This window comes from Pezoporus wallicus, unplaced genomic scaffold (genome assembly GCF_028554395.1).
Source record: "Pezoporus wallicus isolate ANWC-B61680 ecotype Strahan unplaced genomic scaffold, APGP_CSIRO_Pwel_v1 contig_10554, whole genome shotgun sequence".
In the NCBI taxonomy this organism is placed as follows: Eukaryota; Metazoa; Chordata; class Aves; order Psittaciformes; family Psittacidae; genus Pezoporus; species Pezoporus wallicus.
This window is the reverse complement of record NW_026635554.1, coordinates 1-15,446: the sequence shown is the minus strand read 5'-3', so window position 1 is coordinate 15,446 and position 15,446 is coordinate 1. Positions and strand designations below refer to the sequence as shown.

General features: G+C 56.7%; 1 protein-coding gene across 1 annotated transcript; it reads right to left on the bottom strand.

Annotated features, from left to right (window-relative positions):
• Positions 1-1,153: 1,153 nt before the first annotated feature.
• Positions 1,154-14,840, bottom strand: LOC130592446 (gamma-aminobutyric acid type B receptor subunit 1-like). The gene is given in 18 exon segments (XM_057396774.1): positions 1,154-1,414; positions 2,649-2,792; positions 3,586-3,714; positions 4,590-4,717; positions 4,840-4,933; positions 5,785-5,819; positions 5,906-6,053; positions 7,198-7,330; positions 8,265-8,415; positions 8,520-8,597; positions 9,381-9,444; positions 9,574-9,761; positions 9,764-9,815; positions 11,072-11,263; positions 11,464-11,529; positions 12,613-12,714; positions 13,923-14,093; positions 14,673-14,840. Coding segments are annotated over 18 exon segments (2,289 nt in total). The 5' UTR covers positions 14,826-14,840.
• Positions 14,841-15,446: the final 606 nt, after the last annotated feature.

The window sequence follows — 15,446 nt, the reverse complement described above, 5'->3', positions numbered from 1 at the left end:
CATGCTAATTACCCCCCATGCTAATTACCCCGAGGGGGGATCACTTATAGAGCCGAAAGACCCCATATTTCCCCCCCTCCCATTGTAATTACCCCCCCTTTTAATCACACCCATATTAGTGAGCCCACTTAATTTACCCCCCCATGCTAATTGCCCCACATTAATTGCCCCATGGAGGGGTCACTTATAGAGCCGATAGACCCCCTATTTCCCCCCTCCCTTTGCAATTACCCCCCTTTTCAACACCCCCCATTTCAATCACCCCCCTATTAATGACCCCCATGTTAATTACCCCATATTAATTACCCCCCCATGCTAATTGCCCCACGTTAATTGCCCCATGGAGGGGTCACTTATAGAGCCGATAGACCCCATATTTACCCCCCTCTTACTGCAATTACCCCCCAATTTAATCCCCCCCCATTACAATGACCCCTATGTTAATTACCCCCACCTTAATTACCCCCCATGCTAATTGCCCCACATATAATTGCCCCATGGAGGGGTCACTTATAGAGCCGATAGACCCCCTATTTCCTCCCCTCCCATTGCAATTACCCCCCCTTTTCAACACCCCCATTTCAATCACCCCCCTATGAATGACCCCCATGTTAATTACCCCATGTTAATTACCCCCCATGCTAATTGCCCCACGTTAATGGAGGGGTCACTTATAGAGCCGATAGACCCCATATTTACCCCCCTCTTACTGCAATTACCCCCCAATTTAATCCCCCCACATTACAATGACCCCTATGTTAATTACCCCCACCTTAATTACCCCCCATGCTAATTGCCCCACATATAATTGCCCCATGGAGGGGTCACTTATAGAGCCGATAGACCCCCTATTTCCTCCCCTCCCATTGCAATTACCCCCCATTTTCAACACCCCCATTTCAATCACCCCCCTATGAATGACCCCCATGTTAATTACCCCCCCATGCTAATTGCCCCACGTTAATTGCCCCATGGAGGGGTCACTTATAGAGCCGATAGACCCCCTATTTCCTCCCCTCCCATTGCAATTACCCCCCCTTTTCAACACCCCCCATTTCAATCACCCCCCTATGAATGACCCCCATGTTAATTACCCCCCCATGCTAATTGCCCCACGTTAATTGCCCCATGGAAGGGGGGGGGGGGAAGGGGGTCACTTATAGAGCAGATGCACGCGGCTCCCGTCGCAGTTGCCCCTGCCCATCTTGTCGGCCTGCTCGGCCACGAGGCAGCGGACGAGGGGCAGGCTCTGGGGGTAGAAGGGACCCCCCGGGGGGGTGGGCGCCCCCTGCGGGTGGGGGTCGGTGGTGGTGCCGCCGGTGGTGCCGGTGGCGGAGGACGAGGAGCGGCGCCGGGAACGGAGCTGCTGCCGGGCCTGGAGCTGCTGCCGGAGCTCGGAGACGCGCTCCTGTTTCTGGGGGTGGGGGGGGGGGGGAAGTGGGGATCAATGGGGAGGGGGAGGGGGGGGGGGGTACAGCCCCCCAAGTTACAGCCCCCCCAAGTTACAGCCCCCCAAGTTAAAGCCCCCCCAAGTTACAGCCCCCCAAGTTAAAGCCCCCCCAAGTTACAGCCCCCCAAGTTAAAGCCCCCCCAAGTTACAGCCCCCCCAAGTTAAAGCCCCCCCAAGTTACAGCCCCCCAAGTTAAAGCCCACCCAAGTTACAGCCCCCCCAAGTTAAAGCCCACCCAAGTTACAGCCCCACCGAGGTAAAGCCCCCAAAGTTAGAGCCCCCCAAAGTTAGAGCCCCCCAAGGTACAGCCCCCCAAGCTACACCCTTCGAGTTCCACCTTTCAATCTACACCCTTCAAGCTACACCCTCAAGCTCCACCCTTCAAGCTACACCCTTCCATCTACACCCTTCCATCTACACCCTTCCATCTACACCCTTCCATCTACACCCTCCAATCTACACCCTCCAATCTACACCCTCAATCTACACCCTTCCATCTACACCCTTCCATCTACACCCTTCCATCTACACCCTCCAATCTACACCCTTCCATCTACACCCTTCCATCTACACCCTCCAATCTACACCCTTCAATCTACACCCTTCCATCTACACCCTTCCATCTACACCCTCCAATCTACATCTAATCTACACCCTCCATCTACACCCTTCCATCTACACCCTCCAATCTACACCCTCCAATCTACACCCTCAATCTACACCCTTCCATCTACACCCTTCCTACACCCTTCCATCTACACCCTTCCATCTACACCCTTCCATCTACACCCTCCAATCTCCACCCTTCCATCTACACCCTTCAATCTACACCCTCCAATCTACACCCTTCCATCTACACCCTTCCTACACCCTTCCATCTACACCCTTCCTACACCCTTCCATCTACACCCTCCAATCTACACCCTCCAATCTCCACCCTTCCATCTACACCCTTCAATCTACACCCTCCAATCTACACCCTCCATCTCCAATCTACACCCTTCCTACACCCTCCAATCTACACCCTCCAATCTACACCCTTCAATCTACACCCTCCAATCTACATCTACACCCTCCAATCTACACCCTCCATCTCCAATCTCCATCTCCACCCTTCCATCTCCACACCCTTCCAGCTCCACCCCTCCTGCCTCCCCCTCCACCCCCCCATCCGGTTGTCCCCCCCCGGCCCCCCAACCTCCGCAATGATCTTCTCCAGCTCCCGGTTCTCCTTCTCCAGGAGCCGGGATTTCTCCTCCTCGTTGTTGTTGGTGGACGAGCCGGTCTTCATGGTGTCCTGCTGCTCCGACTGCCACTCGCCGCGGGTGATGAGGCGCCGCATCTGCAACCGCCGCCCTCAGCCATGGGGCTATGGGGCACCCGATGGGGCTACAGGCACCCAATGGGGCTATTGGGCACCCAATGGGGCTACCGGCACCCAATGGGGCTATTGGGCACCCAATGGGGCTATGGACACTCAATGGCGCTATGGGGCACCCAATGGGGCTACTGGCACCCAACGGGGCTACGGACACTCAATGGGGCTATGGGGCACCCAATGGGGCTACAGGCACCCAATGGGGCTATTGGGCACCCAATGGGGCTACCGGCACCCAATGGGGCTACCGGCACCCAATGGGGCTACAGGCACCCAATGGGGCTACGGGCACCCAATGGGGCTATGGGTCAGCCAATGGGGCTATGGGCACCCAATGGGGCTATGGGTCAGCCAATGGGGCTACGGGTACCCAATGGGGCTATGGGCACCCAATGGGCCTATGGGCACCCAACGGGCCTATGGCCACCCAATGGGCCTATGGCCGCCCAATGGACCTATGGCCACCCAATGGACCTATGGTCACCCAATGGGCCTATGGCACCCAATGGGCCTATGGCACCCAATGGACACACCAATGCCCCCTATGGACACCCAATGAGCCTATGGCTGCCCATGGACCTTTGGCCACCCAATGGACCTATGGTCACTCAATGGGCCTATGGCCACCCAATGGACCTATGGTCACCCAATGGGCCTATGGAATGTTGGGTACTCACCTCCACCCATTGGGATGCTGGGTCCTCCCCAGCCCCATTAGGAACCCTTGGACCCCCCCATCCCTCGTCCCCACCATCACCTTGGGCACGAAGAGGACCACCAAGGTGATGTAGGAGGAGAAGACAACAGCCAATGAGGCGAAGGCGAAGGCCGCATCCTGTTGGCTGCTCAGGATCATGGTGACGGGCGCTGTGATGAGGCAGAGGACCTAGGGGTGGAAGGAGATGGGGTCACTAATGGCCACCAGCGGTCACCAATGGCCACAATGGCCACCAATGGTAGCCAATAGCAGCCACCAATGGTAGCCAATGGACGCCAATAGCCACCAATGGTCATCAGTGGTCGCAATGGCCACCAATGGTCACCAAGGGTAGTCAGTGGTCACCAGTGGTCAACAATGGTTGCCAATGGTCCCAATGCCACCAATGGTCACCAATGGTAGCCAATGGTCACCAATGGTCAACAATGGGTGCCAATGGTGCCAATGGTCCCAATGGCCACCAATGGTAGCCAATGGTAGCCAATAGCAGCCAATGGTGGCCAATGGACGCCAATGGCCACCAATGGTCACCAATGGTAGTCAATGGTCACCAGTGGTCAACAATGGTTGCCAATGGTCCCAATGGCCACCAATGGCCACCAATAGTCATCAATGGCTGCCAATGGTCACCAATGATCGCCAATGGTCACCAATGATCACCAATGGTCCCAATGGCCACCAATGGCCACCGATGGACATCAATGGCTGCCAATGGTCACCAATGGTCACCAATGGTCCCAATGGCCACCAATGGCCACCAATAGTCATCAATGGCTGCCAATGGTCACCAATGATCGCCAATGGTCACCAATGATCACCAATGGTCCCAATGGCCACCAATGGTCATCAATGGCTGCCAATGGTCACCAATGGTCACCAATGGTCCCAATGGCCACCAATGGTCCCAATTGTCCAAATGGCCATCAATGGTCACCAATGGCCACCAATGGCCACCAATGGCCACCAATAGCCACCAATGGCCACCAATGGCCGCCAGCGGGCTGTGGGGTGAAGAGCCGAGCAGGGGGTGATGGAGAACTCACCGCCACGTTGTAAATGGCCATCCCCACCGCTCGGTGGTCGTTGATCTTCTCGGTGGACACGCTCTTGGTTTCATAGGCCAAGAAGATGCCCAAGAGCAGGAGCAAGCCCTTGAAGCCATAGAAGATCCCTTTGGGATGGAGGAATGGGTCAAACAAGGACCATCCAATGGCTTCCCATGGACCTCCATGGCCATCGACCCAATGGGGACCCCCGCCCCCCCCCAACCATGGAGCCCTCCTTGATGCCCACCAAGCCAAGTGTTCATCTTGGTGGAGCTGCAGTGCTCCAGTTGGGGCAGGATGGAGACGTCCGTGTCCGTCTTGGGTTCCTCCTTGGTGAACTCCTATGGGGATATGGGGGGGGACAAAAGGGGGCGGGGGGGGTTGGGGTGGGGTTGGGTTGTCCCCCAAGCAGCACCTCAACACCTTGAGGACCTCCCTAGACATTGAATGGCCCCACAACACCTTGCCCATGCCCCAACACCTTGACTGTGACCCCAAGGCCTTGACCATGCCCCACACCTTGACCATGCCCCAACACCTTGACTGTGACCCCAACACCTTGACCATGCCCCCAACACCTTGACCATGCCCCAACACCTTGACCATGCCCCAACACCTTGACTATGCCAAACACCTTGACCATGACCCCAAGACCTTGACCATGACCCCAACACCATGCCCATGCCCCAACACCTTGACCATGCCCCAACACCTGACCATGCCCCAACACCTGACCATGCCCAACACCTTGACCGTGACCCCACGAACTTGACCATGCCCAACAGCTGACCATGCCCAACACCTGACCATGCCCCAACACCTGACCATGCCCAACACCTTGACCATGCCCCAACACCTGACCATGCCCAACACCTTGACCATGCCCCAACACCTTAACTATGCCCAACACCTGACCATGCCCAAGACCTTGACCATGCCCAACACCCTGACCATGCCCAACACCTTGACCATGCCCCAACACCTGACCATGCCCAACACCTTGACCATGCCCCAACATCTTGACCATGCCCAACACCTGACCATGTGCCAACACCTTGACCATGCCCCAAGACCTTGACCATGCCCAACACCATGCCCATGTCCCAACACCTTGACTGTGACCCCAACACCTTGACCATGACCCAACACCTTGACTGTGACCCCAACATCTTCACCATGCCCAACACCATACCCATGCCCCCACCTCAATGTGCGATGCACCACGATCTGCCAGATGACCAAGACCTTCCAGCCCCACCAGCAGCCCCACATAGAGCCATGCCCATGTCCCAAGGGGGGAGAACACCCATCACCATGACTGGGCTCCTCTTTGAGCCCCAACACCTTCCTCTTCTCCTTCTTCTCGTCCTTCTTGGTGAAGACCGTGTGGACCCACCAGATCTTGGTGAACATGCTCCCATAGGCCAGGCTGAAGCCAAGGCCCAGGAGCCACAGGCGGGCCTATAGAAAGAGGGGTAGGAGATGGGGTACGCTTGGTTGGACCTCCCCATCCCCACCATTGACCCCCATTGGGGTGTCTCCATCGAGCACCCCCAATGCTCCTCCTCTTGCCCCCATCCCCACCATTGACCCCATTGGGGTGTCCCCATCGAGAGCTCCTCCATGGCCCCCATCCCCATCGAGCACCCCCAATGCTCCTCTTGTTGCCCCCATCCCCACCATTGACCCCCATTGGGGTGTCCCCATCGAGCACCCCCAATGCTCCTCTTGTTGCCCCCATCCCCACCATTGACCCCCATTGGGGTGTCCCCATCGAGCACCCCCAATGCTCCTCTTGTTGCCCCCATCCCCTCCATTGACCGCCATTGAGGTGTCCCCCTGGAGCACCCCCAATGCTCCTCTTGTTGCCCCCATCCCCACCATTGACCCCCATTGGGGTGTCCCCATCGAGCACCCCCAATGCTCCTCTTGTTGCCCCCATCCCCACCATTGACCCCCATTGTGGTGTCCCCATCGAGCACCCCCAATGCTCCTCTTGTTGCCCCCATCCCCACCATTGACCCCCATTGGGGTGTCCCCATCGAGCACCCCCAATGCTCCTTCTCTTGCCCCCATCCCCACCATTGACCCCCATTGGGGTGTCCCCATCGAGCACCCCCAATGCTCCTGTTGTTGCCCCCATCACCACCCTTGACCCCCCTTGGGGTGTCCCCATCGAGCACCCCCAATGCTCCTCTTGTTGCCCCCATCCCCACCATTGACCCCCATTGAGGTGTCCCCGTCGAGCACCCCCAATGCTCCTCTTGTTGCCCCCATCCCCACCATTGACCCCCATTGGGGTGTCCCCATCGAGCACCCCCAATGCTCCTCCTGTTGCCCCCATCCCCACCATTGACCCCCATTGGGGTGTCCCCATCGAGCACCCCCAATGCTCCTCCTCTTGCCCCCATCCCCACCATTGACCCCCATTGAGGTGTCCCCATCGAGCACCCCCAATGCTCCTCTTGTTGCCCCCATCCCCCCCATTGACCCCCATTGAGGTGTCCCCATCGAGCACCCCCAATGCTCCTCCTCTTGCCCCCATCCCCACCATTGACCCCCATTGGGGTGTCCCCATCGAGCACCCCCAATGCCCCCCCTGTACCTGGCACACGAAGGGGAACAGGCCGGGTCCAATGTGGTAGCCATCGAGGCCAAGGGGGTAGACGGCGGCCAAGGCCAAGGTGCACCCCACGGCGGTCATGTTGTTCAGGTAGGGCTGGGAGTTCTGGATGTACCTGCAGGAGAGCCCCCGTGGCACCTATAGGGCCCCTATAGGGCCATCGACAGCTTGAGGTGCTATAGGGCCACCTACAGCTTGAGGTGCTATAGGGCCATCGACAGCTTGAGGTGCTATAGGGCCACCTACAGCTTGAGGTGCTATAGGGCCATCGACAGCTTGAGGTGCTATAGGGCCATCTACAGCTTGAGGTGCTATAGGGCCATCGACAGCTTGAGGTGCTATAGGGCCACCTACAGATTGAGGTGCTATAGGGCCATCGACAGCTTGAGGTGCTATAGGACCATCGACAGCTTGAGGTCCTATAGGGCCATCGACAGCCTTGATGGCACCTGAAGGTCCTATAGGGCCATCTACAGCTTAGAGATCCTATAGGGCCATCGACAGTCTTGATGGCACCTGAAGGTCCTATAGGGCCATCTACAGCCTTGAAGGCACCCAAAGGTCCTATAGGGCCATCTCTCCCCCTAATGTGACCTGAAGGTCCTATAGGGCCATCTACAGTCTTGAAGGTACCTGAAGGTCCTATAAGGCCATCTACAGCCTTGAAGGCACCCAAAGGTCCTATAGGGCCATCTACAGCCCAAATGTGACCTGAAGGTCCTATAGGGCCATCTGCAGCTTAGAAGTCCTATAGGGCCATCGTCAGCCTTGATGGCACCTGAAGGTCCTATAGGGCCATCTACAGCTTAGAGATCCTATAGGGCCATCGACAGTCTTGATGGCACCTGAAGGTCCTATAGGGCCATCTACAGCCTTGAAGGCACCCAAAGGTCCTATAGGGCCATCTACAGTCTTGAAGGCACCTGAAGGTCCTATAGGGCCATCTACAGCCCTAATGCGACCTGAAGGTCCTATAGGGCCATCGACAGCCTTGGTGGCCCCCAAAAGGTCCCATAGGCCCTGACTGTCCCCCAACGCCAAGCACCGACCTGACGTGCCCGTTGTAGATGTTGAAGGCCAAGCAGATGATGGCCAAGAGGATGCCCAAGGAAGCCAACACGGAGACGGAGATGAAGAGCTTCTGGGACAGGAAGCGGAAGGTGGTGATGACCTTGGTGTAGTCGGCTGGTGGGGAACCACCTGTAGACCCCATAGCACCATGAAGGGACCATAGGGTCTTCTCCCCCACCCACCCCAGCCCCACAGAAGGGATGTGGGGACACCCCCTTGGTGGCCCCACTCACCAATCCACTTGTCGTTGTTGTACCAGGAGAGGTTGTCCTTGGTGCTGTCGTAGTAACCGATCTTCTTGTAGACACCTCCTATGGGGGGAGAAGATGTGGGGCAGGTTGGAATCACCCATCGCGCCCCATAGGGAGGGGTTCTTCGTGCTCAGATGGAGCCCCAGACCCAGCATCTTCGAGAAGGACGTTGGTGGAGGACATGGGGCCACCACTGGGCTCCCCTATGGAGACCTATGGAGGGCACCCAATGATGATGATGATGATGATGAGCTCCATAGGGCCATCAAGAAGGACCCTGATTGAGGACATGGGGCAACCATTGGGTTCCCCCATGGAGAGCACCCAATGATGATGATGATGAGCTCCATAGGGCCATCAAGAAGGACCCTGATTGAGGACATGGGGCAACCATTGTGTTCCCCCATGGAGAGCACCCAATGATGATGATGATGATGATGAGCTCCATAGGGCCATCAAGAAGGACCCTGATTGAGGACATGGGGCCACCATTGGGTTCCCCCATGGAGAGCACCCAATGATGATGATGATGATGATGATGATGATGATGATGAGCTCCATAGGGCCATCAAGAAGGACCCTGATTGAGGACACGGGGCCACCATTGGGTTCCCCTATGGAGATCACCCCATGATGATGATGATGGCTCCATCAAGGACCACTTCTTCATGGTGAAGGAGACCAAGCCTTGCCAGAAGAGGTGCCCAAGGAGGCGACGGCCACCTTTGCTCCTCCCCTTTGATGCCACCCACGGTCCCCATCACCCACCCCATTGCTGACACCCAACATGACCCAACCCCACCACCATGGACCTTTGAGCTTACCCCAAGGCCCTTCACCCACCTTGGAGCTGCTCGATGAGCGTCCAGGCCATGCGGGAGCCGCTGGCGTCGAAGACAACGTGACCCTGTGGGGATGGGGATGGAGACGATGGGGCCGTGGGGGACCTCTGATAGGCCCCTCTCCCTATGGAAGGGACCCCATGGGGGACCCCTGGGTGGAGGACGAGCACCATGGGGAGAGGGAAGGGACGCACCGAGACGCCCTCGAAGGCGGAGGAGTTGAGGGCCCGGTAGATCTCGTCGGTGATGTTCTTGTTGTTGTAGTTGAAGTCCTCCAAGCGCAACCCCTTCTTCAGGAGCTCCGTGGAGGTCTTGTTGAGGGCCAAGGCCAAGGCCCAGATGGCGTCGTAGGCCAAGGGGGCCTCTTGGAAGCCCCCGTCTCCTCCGGGTTCTTCCCCAGCCTCTTCTGTAGCTTCTCGATGAACTCCTGCGAGGTCTGAAGAGGGAGGAGAGGAGAGGGGGTGGGATGGATGGGGTGGGATGGGTCGGGTTGGATTGCGTTGGGATGGGTTGGGTTGGGTAGGATGGGATGGATGGGGTGGGGTGGGATGGGTTGGGTTGGATTGCGTTGGGATGGGATGGGTTGGGTAGGATGGGATGGATGGGGTGGGGTGGGATGGGTTGGATTGCATTGGGATGGGTTGGGTTGGATTGCGTTGGGATGGGTTGGGTTGGGTAGGATGGGATGGATGGGATGGGGTGGGTTGGGTTGGGTATGGGGGGGTTGGATGGGATGGGATGGATGGATTGCATTGGGATGGGTTGGGTAGGATGGGATGGATGGGGTGGGGTGGGATGGGTTGGGTTGGATTGCATTGGGATGGGTTGGATGGGATGGATGGGATGGATGGGATGGGTTGGGTGGCTTGGGATGGTGTGGGTTGGATGGGTTGGGATGGATGGATTGGATGGGATGGGTTGGGTAGGATGGGATGGATGGAATGGGGTGGGATGGGTTGGGTTGGATTGCATTGGGATGGGTAGGATGGGATGGATGGGAGGGGTTGGGATGGGTTGGGTAGGATGGGATGGTGTGGATGGGATTGGTTGGGATGGGATGGGTTGGATGGGATGGGGTGGATGGGATGGGGTGGATGGGATGGGATGGGCTGGATGGGATGGGTTGAGTAGGATGGGATGGATGGGATGGGGTTGGATTGCATTGGGATGGGTAGGATGGGATGGATGGGAGGGGTTGGGATGGGTTGGGTAGGATGGGATGGTGTGGATGGGATTGGTTGGGGTGGGATGGGTTGGATGGGATGGGGTGGATGGGATGGGGTGGATGGGATGGGTTGAGTAGGATGGGATGGATGGGATGGGGTTGGATTGCATTGGGATGGGTTGGGTTGGGTAGGATGGGATGGGATGGATGGGTTGGGATGGGTTGGGTAGGATGGGATGGTGTGGATGGGATTGGTTGGGGTGGGATGGGTTGGATGGGATGGATTGGATGAGATGGGATGGGATGGGATGGGGTGGGATGGATGGGATGGGATGGGTTGAATGGGATGGGCTGGATGGGGTGGGGTGGATGGGATGTGATGGGGTGGCATGGGATGGGAGGGATGGGATGGGGTGGGATGGGTTGGCTTGGGATGGGCTGGATGGGGTGGGATGGGATGGGTTGGCTTGGGATGGGCTGGATGGGCTGGGCTGGAGCTCCCAGCTGGCTCCAGGATGGCCTTGTACCATGTTGGAGATGCTGCGGGTGTTCTCGGGGTTGAGCATCACGATCTCGGTGGTGACGTGGCCTTCAACGGCTTCGGCCATCTCAGCCTCAGTGCAGTTGATGGCCGGGTCCTTGATGCGGAACCAGTTGTCCGCGTACCAACCAATGAGGAACCAGACGTACTTCTTGCCATAGAGCTTCTCCTTGTAGACCTGCGGGGGGCTCCAGCATCCAGCATCCATCCATAGATCCATCCATCATCATCCATCATCATCATCCATCATCATCCATCATCCATCCACCACATTCACATCTACCCACCCTTCCATCCATCGATGCCACCATCTTCCTCCCCACACATCCCTTTGCTCCGCCCCATAACCACCCAATGTCCCCATATGCCACCCCTCACCTCGCAGAAGACTTTCCGCGCCTCGGTCTCATAGAAGAGCCCCACGATGATGCGGGCATCCTGGCGCTGCAGGAGACAATGAGCTGGGGTGGGACTTCTGCCGCCGAGGGGGTCATCAGTCATCATCATCCATCATTATCCATCATTCATCCATCATCCATCATCCATCATCATCCATCATCCGTCCACCATCCATCCATCATCCATCATCCATCATCCATCATCATCCATTATCTGTCCACCATCCATCATCTGTCCACCATCCATCCATCATCCATCATCCATCATCCATCATCATCCATTATCCGTCCACCATCCATCCATCATCCATCATCCATCATTATCCATCATTCATCCATCATCCATCATCCATCATCCATCATCCATCCATCCCTCCATCCATCATCCATCCATCCATCATCATCCATCCTCCATCATTATCCATCATTCATCCATCACCCATCCATCATCCATCATCCATCCATTAATAATCCATTATCCATCATCCATCATCCATCCATTAATAATCCATTATCCTTCATCCATCCATTATCAACCCACTATCTATCATCATCCATCACCCATCATCCCATCCATCATCATCCATCATCCATTATCCATCATCCATCATCCATCATCCATCATCATCCATGCATCATCATCCATCATCCATCCATCATCCATCACCCATCCATCATCCATCCATCATCCATCATCATCACCCATCCATCATCCATCCATCATCCATCCATCACCCATCCATCACCTATCCATCACCCATCCATCACCCATCCATCCATCCATCCATCCATTACCCATCCATCATCCATCCATCCATCACCCATCCATTATCCATCATCTCCCATCCATCACCCATCATCCATCATCACCCATCCATCACCCATCCATCACCCATCCATCATCCATCACCCATCATCCATCATCACCCATCCATCACCCATCCATCACCCATCCATCATCCATCACCCATCCATCACCCATCATCCATCATCCATCCATCATCCATCACCCATCCATCATCCATCCATCACCCATCCATCACCCATCATCACCCATCCATCACCCATCCATCACCCCAACGGTTGCAGGTCCATGGGGAGCACACAGGGGCCATGGACCCGGCCTCACCTTGAGGTTGCGCACCGGCGCCGCGGGGTCGGAGAAGAAGCTCTGCCTGAAGGTGATCTCCAACCCGGCCTCCTTCACCCGCTGGTCCAGGTCATCCAGGGTCTGGTGGTGGGACCAAGGCAGGAGAAGCAGGGTGGCACCAAGGGGAAGACAGCAAAGAGTGAGGCCGAGGTGGGAGGGGGGTGCTCGTTGGGTGCCCATTGGGCGCTCATTGGGTGCTCATTGGGCGCTCATTGGGTGCTCATTGGGTGCTCATTGGGTGATCTTTGGGTGGCTGTCATTCAATCATTGGGTGGTCTTTGGGTGCTCATTGGGCACTCTTTGGGCACTCATTGTGTGCTCATTGGGCGCTCTTTGGGCACTCTTTGGGTGCTCATTGTGTGCTCATTGGGTGCACTTTGAGCACTCTTTGGGTGCTCATTGGGCGCTCATTGGGCGCTCATTGTGTGCTCATTGGGTGCACTTTGAGCACTCTTTGGGTGCTCATTGGGCACTCATTGGGTGCTCTTTGGGTGCCCATTGGGCACTCATTGTGTGCTCATTGGGCGCTCTTTGGGCACTCTTTGGGTGCTCATTGTGTGCTCATTGGGCGCACTTTGGGCACTCTTTGGGTGCTCATTGGGCACTCATTGTGTGCTCATTGGGCGCTCTTTGGGCACTCTTTGGGTGCTCATTGTGTGCTCATTGGGCGCACTTTGGGCACTCATTGGGTGCTCATTGGGCGCTCATTGGGCTCTCATTGGGTGCTCTTGGCCTCATTGTGTGCTCTCATTGGGTGCTCTTTGGGCACTCATTGGGCTCATTGTGTGCTCTTTGGGCACATTGGGCTCTCATTGGGTGCTCATTGGGCTCTCATTGTGTGCTCTTTGGACGCTCATTGAGCTCTCATTGGGTGGGTGCTCTTTGGGCGCTCATTGGGCTCTCATTGGGTGCTCTTTGGCCGCTCATTGAGCTCTCATTGGGTGCTCTTTGGGCGCTCATTGGGCACTCATTGGGTGCTCTTTGGGCGCTCATTGGGCTCTCATTGGGTGCTCATTGGGCTCTCATTGGGTGCTCATTGGGCTCTCATTGGGTGCTCTTTGGCCGCTCATTGAGCTCTCATTGGGTGCTCTTTGGGCGCTCATTGGGCTCTCATTGGGTGCTCATTGGGCACTCATTGGGTGCTCTTTGGGCGCTCATTGAGCTCTCATTGGGCTCTCATTGGGCGCTCATTGGGCACTCATTGGGTGCTCTTTGGGCACTCACTGAGCTCTCATTGGGCGCTCATTGGGCGCCCATTGGTCGCTCAATGGGTGCCCCCCTCCCCGTACCGAGGTGAAGACCTCCGTGGTCTGCTGGATGGTGGCGATCTTGGTCCAGCCCCACTTCTTGAAGAGCTGCACGCGGGTGGGGTTGTGCAGCGTGGCCGAGGGGTGGGTGCGGAAGAAGGTGGGGAAGCGCTGCCGATTGGACAGCGCCGGGGAGCTGGAGCCGTACGAGAGCTGCGGGCACGGGCCCACGCCATGGGGATGGGATGGAGGGGAGCAAAGAGCTCCTCCGCCTCCCACCCCATGGGGCACCGTCCGTTGAGGAGGCTGCCCCAAACCCCTGTGTTCAGCCTGACCCATAACCAATATCCCATATCCCATATCCCATACCCCACACCCCATATCCCATGTCCCATACTCCGTATCCCATATCCCATACCCCAAAAAACCCCACACCCCATATCCCATATATATATCCCATACCCCATATCCCATATCCCATACCCAATACCCCATACCCCATATCCCATGTCCCATACTCCATATCCCATACCCCATACCCCATATCCCATACCCCATCTCCCAGACATTATAGACGATATCGCTTGCCCGTTTTTCATTAGTGTCTTCCTCAGACCCATACCCCATATCCCATATCCCATACCCCATACCCCATACCCCATATCCCACACCCCATACCCCATACCCCATATCCCATACCCTATACCCCCTATCCCATACCCCATACCCCATACCCCATAACCCATATCCCACACCCCCCACCCCACATCCCATAGGACCCCATATCCTCACCACGATGAGGTTCCACATCCGAGCAGCCTCGGCCACCAGTGTGGAGACGCTGCTGCAGCCGGGCATGAGGATGATCTTGATGGGGTCGTTGTAGAGCAGCTCATAGAGGTACTTGGTGGCTTGGCCAGGGTCACACTGGGGTGGTGGGGACATCACAATGGGGTTGAGGGCATCACAATGGGGTCGAGGGCATCACAATGGGGGTAAGGGCATCATAAAGGGGTTGGGGGCATCACAATGGGGTTGGGGGCATCACAATGGGGGGTAAGGGCATCATAAAGGGGTTGGGGGCATCACGATGGGGTTGGGAGCATCACAATGGGGTTGGGGGCATCACAATGGGGTTGGGGGCATCACAATGGGGGTAAGGGCATCACAATGGGGTTGAGGGCATCACAGTGTGGGTGAGGGCATCATAAAGGGGTTGGGGGCATCACAATGGGTTTGAGGGCATCACAGTGTGGGTGAGGGCATCATAAAGGGGTTGGGGGCATCACAATGGGATTGGGAGCATCATAAAGGGGTTGAGGGCATCACAATGGGGGTGAGGGCATCACAATGGGGTTGGAAGCATCATAAAGGGGTTGAGGGCATCACAATGGGGGTGAGGGCATCACAATGGGGTTGGGAGCATCATAAAGGGGGTGAGGGCATCACAATGGGGTGGAGGGCATCACAATGGGGTTGGTAAGGGCATCACAATGGGGGTGAGGGTGTGAGGGCATCAAAGGGGGTGAGGGCATCACAATGGGGTGGAGGGCATCACAATGGGGG